The 12321-nt window shown below is 46.4% G+C and overlaps 1 protein-coding gene across 1 annotated transcript in view; it reads left to right on the top strand.

The window, feature by feature from the left end:
• Positions 1-10663, top strand: part of LOC146796475 (uromodulin-like) — a 435032-nt gene extending 424369 nt beyond the window's left edge. The window contains exon 18 of the mRNA XM_085629080.1: positions 8801-10663. Coding sequence (XP_085485206.1) covers positions 8801-8874 — 74 coding nt within the window. The 3' untranslated portion in view covers positions 8875-10663. The remainder of the gene's footprint in view (positions 1-8800) is intronic.
• Positions 10664-12321: the final 1658 nt, after the last annotated feature.

Genomic DNA, 12321 nt, shown 5'->3' with positions numbered 1-12321 from the left:
CCTCCAGCCATGCCACCGCAGCACCACCGTATCTCGGGGGATCATTTGAATCTTCTCCATGAGGAAGTTTCAGCCCTCTTGGCCAAGAGGGGCGTCGAGCGCGTTCCGAGCCCAGAAGTAGGTCGTGGTTGTTATTCCCACTACTTTCTGGTTCCCAAGAAGGGCAAAGGGGGCCTACGCCCTATCTTGGACCTCCGGAACGTCAATGCCTTCCTCCGGAAGGAAAGGTTCAAGATGTTGACTTTGGCTCAGGTTCTAGCCTCCCTAGACCCGGGAGACTGGATGGTAGCGTTGGACTTGCAGGACGCATATTTCCACATCCCCGTCCTGCCGGCCCACCGGCGTTACCTGCGGTTCACGGTGGGTCAAGAGCACTTTCAGTTTACCGTGCTCCCCTTTGGCCTTACCAGTGCCCCTCGGGTGTTCACGAAAGTGATGGCGGTGGTCGCAGCTCATGTGCGCAGATCAGGGGTTCCAGTCTTCCCCTATCTCGACGACTGGTTGTTGAAGGCGGGCTTGCCCCAGGCAGTCCTCTCCCACCTCCAGACTACGGCGGATCTCCTGCATTTGCTGGGGTTTTCCATCAACGTGCCGAAGTCACACCTGAGTCCCTCTCACAAGCTCCTCTTCATCGGAGCGGTTCTCGATTCGGCGCAGTTCCGGGTCCATCCACCGGAACAGCGGGTCCGGGATATTCAGGCCCTGATTCCCATCTTTCGGCCTCTATCCTGGGTTTCGGTCAGGCTAGTGTTGCGGCTTCTGGGGCTGATGGCCTCCTGCATCCTACTAGTGCATCACGCCAGGCGGCGCATGCGGGCTCTGCAGTGGGACCTGAAGTTTCAGTGGGCCCAGCATCACGGCAACCTGTCCGACCATGTCTTGATCTCGGAGGGCACTGCACAGCAGTTGCAATGGTGGCTCACGGACCGCGATTGGGTCAAGGGCAAGAGCCTCTCCCTTCCCCAACCGGAGCATGTCGTAGTGACGGATGCGTCCCTCCTGGGATGGGGTGGCCATATGGGAGAGGCGGAGATCAGAGGCCTCTGGTCTCCGGCGGAGTCTCGTCTCCACATCAACCTGTTGGAGTTGAGAGCGATCCGACTTGCACTGAAAGCCTTCCTTCCCTCTGTCAGGGGAAGTGTCGTGCAGGTGTTCACGGACAACACCACCGCCATGTGGTATTGCAACAAACAAGGCGGGGTGGGGTCGTGGACCCTTTGTCAGGAGGCTCTGCGCCTCTGGACATGGCTGGAACACCAGGGCGTCACCCTAGTGGTTCAACATCTGGCGGGCTCTCTGAACGCCAGAGCAGACGAACTCAGCCGCCGGTGCATGATGGATCACGAATGGCGTCTGAACTCCGAGGTGGCGCAAGGTCTCTTTCAGCAGTGGGGAGAGCCTTGGTTAGATCTATTCGCCACCGAAGAGAACGCGCAATGTCAGCAGTTCTGCGCGTTGGAATTTCCAAGGCGGCACTCGCTCGGCGACGCTTTTCGTCACGAGTGGAGTTGCGGTCTGTTGTACGCCTTTCCGCCTATACCACTTCTGCCCACAGTGCTGAAGAAGATCAGGCGCGACCGGGCCCAAGTCATCTTGGTGGCTCCGGATTGGGCACGAAGGTACAGGTATCCCGAGCTACTCAGTATGTTGACCGATCCTCCGATACGTCTGCCCCTTCGGGAGGATCTTCTGTCGCAGCAGCAGGGGACAGTCCTCCACCCGAACCTGTCCAGCCTCTACCTCCATGCGTGGAGATTGAGCGGCGGCAGTTGATGCCATTTGACTTGCCTCCTGAAGTATGTGATATCATTCTGGCAGCCAGGCGTCCCTCCACAAAGACGGTATACGCCTGCCGGTGGAACAAATTTGTGGCATGGTGCACAGCAAAGGCTGTGGATCCCCTTTCCGCCCCTCTTTCTGAGGTTCTCCTCTTTCTTCTTTCTTTGGCCCGGCAGGGCTCTGCCCTGGGCACCTTGAAAGGTTATCTTGCTGCCATCTCTGCCTTCTTGCGGCTTCCTGATCAGCCTTCTCTTTTCAAGTCCCCTGTCGTTACACGCTTTCTAAAAGGCATTACTCACACGTTCCCTCCTGTCCCTTTTGTAATGCCTCAGTGGGACTTGAATCTTGTTCTCACATTTCTAATGTGCGCTCCCTTTGAGCCTCTTCATAATTGTCCTCTTCGTCTGCTGACGCTTAAGACTGCTTTTCTGGTAGCCATCACCTCGGCTAGACGGGTGAGTGAGCTCCAGGCTTTATCTTCAAAGCCTCCTTTTCTCTCTGTTCATCTGGACAAGGTTGTCCTTCAGCCTCGTCCCTCCTTTCTTCCGAAAGTGGTGATCCCCTTTCATCTTGGGCAGTCTGTCACCTTGCCCACCTTCTTTCCGCCTCTGCATCCTTCCAAAGAGGAAGAGAGGCTCCACCGTCTGGACCCAAAACGTGCGCTCTCCTTTTATCTGGACCGCACAAAGCAGTTCCAGGTGGACGACCAACTTTTCGTTGGATACGTGGGTGCTAAGAAGGGGAAAGCTGTGCACAAACGGACCATCTCTCGGTGGGTCGTTTTGTGCATCAAAATTTGTTATTCCTTGGCAAAAAAGGACCCTCCTGTTGGGCTGCGCGCCCATTCTACTCGGGCCACAGCGGCTACTACTGCTTTGGGACGGGGAGTCCCTTTGCAGGACATCTGTCAGGCGGCAACGTGGGCTTCGCTACACACGTTTGCCAGGCATTATTGCCTTGACAGCCAAGTCCGGAGGGATGGCTTCTTTGGCCGTTCTGTCCTCCAGGACTTTCTGGTGTGATCTTGGTTCGCAGACCCACCACCGGGGATGGTATTGCTTGGGTATCTATTCTAAGGTGAGGAATCTAACTAACGTGTTTCTTTCAGATGAACAAGTTACTTACCTTCGGTAACGATGTATCTGTAAGAAACATTAGTTAGTTAGATTCCTCACCGACCCACCCATCCTCCCCGTCTGCGAACTGACATCTATGGTTAAGGCTATCCCTTTCAGGGCCCTAGAATTTTTTGGCACGAGTGTCGGTCTCTTGCATGGCTCTGCGTTCCTGGCGCGGAAGGCTATGTACAAGAACTGACATCAGCGCGCGAGGGCGGCGTTTAAGTACTCCGACGTCATTCCGGCGCACGACGCCGACGACGGACGCGGAGCCGCAGACGACGCCTAGCGACGCGCAAGGGGTATTGCTGACGAAAAATCTTCCGGATCCAGTCTGACGCCTGGGGATATTCTAAGGTGAGGAATCTAACTAACTAATGTTTCTTACAGATACATCGTTACCGAAGGTAAGTAACTTGTTCAGCAATACCTTTATTTCTCACCATTTTTCCTTTCCTCTATGTGTGCTGCATTCTGCAGCACACATTTTAAAACATACTTTATTGATTTTATCTTTTAGTGAGCAGCGTGGAATCGTTAATACAGTTGGTACATAGGTAGATTGGTAAAGGCAATTGATCATAAATGCATGAATAGCAACAAGTTACTGCCAGTGGTTCTGCAGCACACATAGAGAAAAAAGCTTTTCAGGATTGTTTTTGTGCAGGAAGGTATTCCTTCCTGCACAAAAACAATCATCCCTGCACACGGGTACAGTGCCTGCGTTGGAGCATGACAGCCCAATATGCGCCACTGCAGGGGAAAAGGGCAGGAATGTGTCATATCTGATTGATACAGCGCATTCCTGGCCTTTTCTTTTGCCGTAGAGCAGTGCAGCAAGAAGGCTTGCGACACTGCCTTACGGAAAAATCTTGCCAATGAGGCACAGTGTTCCTAGTGCACAGAATGTTTTTTCTCTGTCCATTAGGGTCATTATACATTTTCTCCTACCTTGGATAACCATGAGTTGAGTAGTTGTCCCAGGCAGGAAAAACCACTGGCAATAGTTGCACCTTAAGGGGATGGGACGTGTTTGAAGTTCCACAGAAGGCAGCATTGGATCAGATGTACCACTGGAGAGTCATTTCGAACAAGAGAACCCAATGAGGTTGCATCATTTAAAATAAAGCAGTTCTACAACTCTAAATGAGCGGAGGAAGCAGGAGGCAAGTAGAAAGGGACATCTGTCAATTTATGGCCAATGTCCTTTTGATGCCCACCTCTGCATGACCTAAATTAGGTAAAACATCACACCATCTAATCGGTTGAGGTTCACAACTTCAGAGCTACAACACTTAATAAAAGTATTCATAGATACCCAGATGGTTTCCTTCTGCCCAACTAACCATCCAAGAGCCCAATCTCCTTTCTTTATCAGCTTTATTTTTAGTTTTTTTTTTACAACGGAGATGATACTGGGGAATAATGCAGATGACAATGATGATCAACAAGAAACAAAATAATTCATCCACCACAAGGAATTATATTTTTACTTCATAATGCAACAGGCAAATAGAAAAGTAAAGAAAGAATGTTGAATCTCAGCCTTAGGTGGACCATCAAGAAACAAATAAGCATTTAAGATGGTCCAGGTCTGAGAAATGATGTGATTCTGTGAAGACCAGATTTACAGTACAGCATCAGATTGGTGTTAGGCTCCTGGCCAGGGTCCCCTTCTCCAACATAGCTGTGCCTTGGTGAGTGATGCACGGTGTGTGCACCTGCCAGCAGGGAGAATGATCGAGGCTGCATTTGACAAAGAGTACTTGCAATGGCAGCTCCAACAGAGGCAGAACCAAGTTGTAACACCCCTACCCCCGAAAAACACACCCTGAAGTGCTGGGAAGGCTGCCATGGCACCTGCATTTGATGTGGCAAAATTACTCAATGACTTGTATGCAAAAGCCCAGAGCTTACTTGGTGAGAAGAGCCCGTCCGGCCGTTCCCGCATTGTACAACCTGCACCTGCATTTGTGTGCCCCCATTTGCAGCTCTAGCACCCGCGCGGCGCGGTCTGTGTGTGACGAGAGACTGCCGCGGCATCAGTGGAGGAGCAACAGAGCTGCGGCACCGCATCAAAGGAAACAATTGCAGTGCGCACATAAACGGCCCTCAACAGAATGGACACCAAAGATAAAGCTGGCATAGGTGAAAGCCCTGAGCTAGCACTGATGAAATCACAGCCACCCGCACCTGAATGTCCATCTCCGGGGTGACTGGGAGAGTGGCTGCAGCACCTCAGTGAGCGACGAAGCCTGTGGCGACAAGGAAAGCTGCTGGGACCTGTGCTGTGAATAGTGCTGCACCGTCACCTCGCTGCCGTATGGTGGTTGTAATTAGGCAATAGAGGCATGGAGGTAAATAGCAAAGCTGCCTAGAGTAAGGGACAGCCCTGCAAAGACTTTCTCACCTCGCTCTGTTGGTCAGGGGGACAGCCTCCCCTTTCAGCGAGGGGCCGCTAAATGAATTGTAGAGGAGAAAAGCTTCTGGTGCCGCTAGAAAGTGTTGCAGTGCCACCACTAGCCATAGGTGGTTACTGCACCTGATCCAAGTGAACACTTTCTGAAAAGACTGGCCCGCAGCACTCAGAAGATAACAGTGGGCCATAGCTGAAGTGATGGGAACACTCAGGGACATGAACTGTGAAGGGGAGAGAGACTATGTACCCCAGTGCAGAGAACCTCAACAGTTTCAAGGCTATCCCCAGCCACGAACAAGCTGCACCCAAGGAGCAGGATTTAGTGCAAGCAAGGGATGTCCAGTATCAGGTAACCAGGAACGGTCCAGCAAAGGTAGTGATGTCAAGTGCCTAAGAAGAAAGAGGAACGAAGAAAAGTGATTCTCCAGCCAGGGAGTGGAGGAGCAAGAAGATCCCTGAAGGAAGGGATAGGATGAGAGGTCCATGACGAGAAGACCTGTGAGAGGTCCACGATGATAACACCTGTGAGAGGTCCATGAGGAGAAAAGTCATGTCCGGCAGACAGGACTTGACCAGGGATGTCCCTGTGAAAAGCAGATCACAGTGAGAAGCCTGGTCAGGAGACAGGGAGAATAGAGTCAGTCCTAGGGATAGGACATGACCAGGGAGGTCCATGTGAAGTGCATTCCACATGGAGAGGCCTGGTCAAAAGGAAGAAGAACGTGACTAGATTGCATAAGGCCACATCTTGAAGAGGAAGAGGAAAGTGGGGAAGAAGAGAGTGGCCTAATGCCACGTCGCAGAAGAAGAGAAGAGTGGCACGCTGCCACAGTGCAAAGGAGAAGAGAAAGACATGTGTGACGGACCCGTTACATGGAAGATCCTGACCAACATAGGTGTGCAGGAGGAAGAAATAGGAGCGAAAAGCATCATTACTCTTAGCAAGATGTCGCAACCTGCAGCACAGGTTGTCCAGTGGTAAAACTCTTCACCATTTCCACTTGTATCATATGTCAACTAAGGAATCACACCACCTGAGTGAAGCCGCATGCCTGCAAAAAAACCCTCGAGAGTAACAAGGTGTGCCTAGTGTCTTTAGTGGCTGGCCACCCAGAGACCTTCTGTTAGACTCAGTGTACCTAAAGCCTGCTGATGAGAGCATACTTAGCCATTTGTACCATCCACCTTTAGGGTTGCACAAGATACTTGGTTGTGGTCCTGTTCGGACATCCACAGTGACCTCGGCTGGGGGTTGGAAAGAGGCTCAGAGCAATCCACACAGGCCAGTGGCAATCCAGAGGCAGGGGCCTCAGGGAATTCCAGTGAGAGGGGAATCCTGACACAAAAGATACGTCTGCAGCAGCTCTACAGCCTGTACCAGGAAGTACTGAGGTAGGAGTCTGGTTGTCCCAAGACTGGCAGATGCCTGTGCCCCTAAGCCCTGATGGCAAGAGCACACAGACCCTGAGACAACCACTCTTTCAGTGGAAAGAGTGAATTTTATGTGGTCCTGTAGGTGGTTCCCCAGTGGACACTTTGCGTGATCTGAGAGACTGACCACACAGACACGACAGTCCCATGGAAGTCCATTGAAAAAGGGCCTCAAAGAAAATCCTGTGAAGGAGGAGTCCTTGCAAGAGAAAGAAGCTTGAGAATGCTCCACCAATTGGTCCCAAGAAGCACCACGTCTTTCGAGGAAGACCTAACCACCACACTGTCATCTTTGGTCTTAGCAGGTTGACCATCCATGGAGCAAGGGGGTTTTCAAAGATATCGCTGCAGCAGACTCTACCACTGCTCTGGATGTACCATCACAGTGACATTTGTGAACAGGCTCCAACACTGTGAAACCAGGAGGGACAGGACCAACAGTGCCCAGTTGGACTGTAACCTCATGGACAGGTGATTGCATCATCCAGACTTCATCCACACTGCCATTCATGCCCAGAGTACTCTGGTTAAACTATGGAGGCATGCTGTGATGCCCGGTGCTCCCAGCTGCACCTGTCCACTCTTCCTATCCGGCAATCAACCTGAAGACACTCAGTGGTGTTTTTGTTTTGTTGTTTTGGTCTCTTCCACAGGTTGGTCTTGTTGTCTAGTTTCAATAAAGTTTAGGAGGGATAACCGGCTGGTAACGGTCTAGTGTTTCTACACTATGTGTTCCTAACAGTCACTCCTTGAGATCTGGCTTTCACACTCACCCCACACTCATCCATCATAGGTGTCACCGGTCAGGTGACCCTGCAAATAAAAGGTGCCGGGTGAAAGTGCCCTGGGCCAGTTACAGATTGTATGACTCTGTGTCTGTATCATTTTTACTGCTGCATGTGGGCCTAGGGCCCGATCCATTACAGTAATGACTCATAGAGAAACTAGTGATGTGGCCAAGAATTCAAGACATTCCCATCTAGGAATGCCTAATCTCCACACACTGCCTGATTTTTGAAGTAGACATGCACTCACATGAACATCTTGTGAGCAAATCCTTTTGCAATTGTAAAATGTGATATGCATTCATGGAGGTGCATACCAACTGAATTTTTAGCGGTCAAAAACGTAATGCTTCCAAAATGGAAGTGTTGTTTGTAGAGCAAAACCCACATGCACGCCTCCATCACTTTGCATCCTCCTCCTACTTTGCTGCATGTCACCTTTAAATTTGCTATGAAGTTAAATAATCTAGGATTCTTTGGGGCGCAATCATGAGTCTCCCCAACTCCAATTCACAAGGATACCCTAACTGCTTGTTCAAGCGCTGCCAGCTCCAGAAGATACTTTACTATCATTTGCTGGAATCCTACAAAAATATAGTAGGAGCTTTATTGAATTCCAAACCGAATATTGTTAATGTCTTTTATTTGACAATTCACCTCATCTTAGACTACGGAAAATGAATAGAATTTCTGACTTCCAGAAATTGACCCATTGGCTGTCTGTTAAAGGTCTGTTAAAGGTAGCGTCACCTCAGAATTTTGACACTGGTACAGCACCATGGTGTCTCTGACAAAAAATAAGAAGACTCCCTATAGGGCTGTGTTGTCAGCTGACCGGCTGCCTCTAACAATTCATAGATGAAAAGGCAAATCATGAGGTGACCAGAAATGTTCTACATTAGGACTGAGATCATGGAACAAAGTGCTTTGCAGAAAAAGAACAATATTTGCCATCTTTTCATACTGCCTTAATACTGTGTTTGCACCCGTTAATTTGTTAGGGCGCCTGATGTCTTTTTTCTCTTGCTCCCACTCTTGCTGCCTTGTTTGACACCTCTATATACTTTGGTTTGTTTAACGAGTCGCAATGATAACAAATAAAAATAAAGCCACCTTTTGTAAATTGTTAAACATAAGCAAGTTACCTGTGCTTGTAAGCTAAGCGTTTCTGGGTATATTATTTGTGAATCAGGCTCTCTATTTGCAAGGTAAATGTCTTACCCATTCGATGAAAAAGTTTAATTTTGCTGTCATTGCTATTTCTTCAGGTGTAACAGTACCTGCAGCATGGACAATCGTTGGGTCTGTCTTTGGAGCCATCTTCTGTTTCCTACTCATATAAATGGATGCCGACCAGCTTGAGCTATTGGCAATGATATACCATCTGCTTCTCAACTAAGTAACATGTAGCACATATTTGCTCTATTCTGTGCGTTTATATCTTTAGGTCAAGAACTGGGAAATATTGTTTTGGAATCAGAACTGCAGATCTCTTTATCATGTAATATCTTTTTTACAGAATATATAGTAGGGATTGATTATTTAGTGTTTTTTTCTGTCATGCCATCATAGTTGCTATTTCACTTTAATTAGAGGTCAATACTTTCTACTTCAGCAGAAGAAATCTTTGGGATCATCCTCTTTCTTGCACAAGTAATAGAATAAAAAATACAGTAGGACTGAAGATATCAAGATCACTCTTAGTAGGTCAGTGATCACCACTGATTGTTTAGTTGTTTATAAATTAGACAAAAATGCTGTCTCAGAATAATTCAGTGTGTAGTGAGTGAATTCAGTATTACTGCTAAAGCACTCCTGTAAATTAATTTACTATTTTTGCATTATCAGATAACTCTATTGTACCAGTGCTTAACAAATTTAAGTGCTATCAACCCAAGATCTTACAATGTACTTTGAGACAACACCACACTCAAGTGACAGATGAGAGGAGTTCACAAACAGCAAGGCATTACCACGCTAGGAGGGGTCTTAAGGACAGCCACTCAGATACTAGAACCTATTTACACAGTGTGTCCACAAGCAAATGAGAAGAATTGTGGCCTTTTTAAATTCTGTAAATCATACAAAGAAAAAAATTCTACTTCCCACCAATATGGGTTTTAAATCATTATCTCAGTTATGTCTTCCAGCATTGTTAGATTGGTACAGGAAGAAAGAGAAGCATAAACATTATGGAACTATTCCCTTAAATTGCTGGGGTAATGTGCTGGCCAATCCAATGTGCCCTTCATGCCACAGCGCCCCCGAGACACTTGAGCACTTTTTTGTTGTTGTCCCTCCTATGCTGATTTTAGAAGAACCTGGATAGCTCCTGTCTGTCGTATGCTTTCCATTAGGTGCCCTTTGGAAGCCACACGCATCTTCAAATCAGACACCAAAGGATGGCTAGTGTTTGCTATTTCGAGATTCTTGCTCTTGCTATTTGCCTGGTGGAGAAGATCAAAATGTGTGAAGCAGTTTCTGAACATTGTTGCACCTTTTTAGCTCTTGCTCGTTATGTTTTTAAGGGGCTTATAACATTGCATTTTATTGGATATTTTAATGATTTTTTTTTAAATGAAATATTAATTGTTTTTATCCTGATGTATTGTTTTTTACAATGTAAATGATCATATTTTTGATTGAGTAAAGTATATATATATAACATTCTGGAGTGTTTCATTCGGATAAAGACCAAATTTGATTAGGGTCATAGATAAGGTAAATTTAATATCTTCAGAAGGGATGGTGGAAATGCTCATCAATCTTTTTTTTCACTGCCTTCATGAATATGCTGCAGACAAGAAGTTGACCTAAAAAGCAAGCTCTTAACATTTATTTACGTTGGATAGAAAAGTGACCTTGCATCGCCCTCACCAATTCATGAGTCAAAGTAATGTGTATTTATGAAATGTTTGGAAGCAGCTCAGCATCTTAAATAAAATAAACTCCTGAAAGTAACAGTTATTATTATAAAGCTTCAATGTGCTACAACCCGTTCAATATATAATTTCTTTTCTCCTACGAAATGTAATTTCTTGTCACAATCATGTTAGGACAATCATCCTGAATTGTAATTCCACTATCAATATATGTGAACGCTGCTTTATAAAATGATACAATAAAGAATTATGTCATTACCTACTTGTTAGTGGAGTGATATTTTTTTCAATGTCATTGTGTATCTGTTATGAAATTTATAGATGAACTCTCACCCTGGGACTTCATAGGATGTAATTGTCTATTATCATCCTCTGTTGCGCCCATTATCTCAGAGTCCATCAAAACATGCTCCTACCGGCATTGTCTAGCACAGTTTATGGAATCATGAATGAATAAAAATAATAGTGCCTAATATGAATACTCACAAAATAATTATTTGACCTCATGACACTGTCACAAACACGGCTCACCATGGATCTCAGCTGCTTGCTCATATTAGACCCTGATTTAGGTTCTACAAGGGAGTGTCTACGTCAAAACTCAGCCACATAGTTGTCAAAAAATGTACAACTATTGTAAAGTTAACTTCTCTTTTTAAGGGCTGGCATCGCCGAGCAAATCACAGCAAATTTCAGTTCTGATATCTCAATGAGCCAGTTTCACATTGAGCCTCAAATATGAACCATATGCAAATACGCCAATAATCTCCTAAGTAGTATGCTTTTGGCCATGTTACATTATGGAATTGGATCTGCTTGAAATAACTGAGTTTATCAAGATGAGCCTATACCAAGGACAAGCAATGGTACTGTTCAATCGCTGTGCTGCCTTTGACACCTTCCCATTCTTATAGAATGGCTGGCTAAGAGTGGCATATGTAGTACTACCTTGCTTTCGCTTAAATCTTTTCCACCTGATCACCACCAGTCTGTTCACCGTCCACCTAAAACTTTCTTCTACTGAGTTTTTGAGACATGGGGCCCCTCGAGGATCCTCAAAGTCCTACTCTGCCCAATGTTTACATGGACTCTTCATCCAAACATTTGGCTCAAAGATGGGGTCATATGCGGATGACACTCAACTCTTGTTTTCCTTCCATGATGTCAACAATGAGCTACAGGACTCATTCAAATTATGCCTTGCAAAAGTAGCTGAAAGGATTAAGAACAGCTGATTAAAATGTAAATCAGACAAAAAAGAAATATTGTTCTTTTAGTGCTTGCCTTCCATCGGGACCAGTGCTTGGTGGCCACCTGAATTTGGGCCACATCTGACTGTGGTGGATGAGGTGAGAAATCGTAGAAATAAATTTGACAAGGATCTCTCCTCTAAAAAATATATGAAAAAGTTCCTCAGCGTAGCCCCAGATTACACTACAAAAATAATTCGTTATATGATCACCTCCTGGTTTGACTATGCAAATGCTTTAGTTTCTGTATATTGTTCCTCCAGATTTTGGAGCTCATCTTGTCCGCTTTTGTTGCAAGTTCCTGGAGTGTGCTGTTCCCAACTGGGTGTCCAGTCTTCTTCTTTTCTAGCCTCCAAATTGTAGAATGCTCTCCTGTATGGTATCCATGCTCCCTCAAATGAACAAGCCTTTAAAGAACAACGGAAAACCTGGCTAATTCATGTTATCTAGTAGCTCTCCGTGAACTGCCCACCTTTTAGCTATATTAGCACCAGGACCTCTTTTTGGCAACTGTGCGCTATGTAAATGGCTCATTCATGCATTCAGCGTTCAATCCTGCATTCATTTATTCATTCATCACAACCACCACAGTAGATCATCATAGGTCAATTTGTCTTATTCATAGTCACCTTAAATATCCTAAAAACAACCTGAGTT

This window comes from Triturus cristatus, chromosome 10 (assembly GCF_964204655.1).
Source record: "Triturus cristatus chromosome 10, aTriCri1.1, whole genome shotgun sequence".
Classification (NCBI taxonomy): domain Eukaryota; kingdom Metazoa; phylum Chordata; class Amphibia; order Caudata; family Salamandridae; genus Triturus; species Triturus cristatus.
The sequence above is the reverse complement of the archived record's forward strand: the minus strand, read 5'-3'. Positions and strand labels throughout refer to the sequence as shown.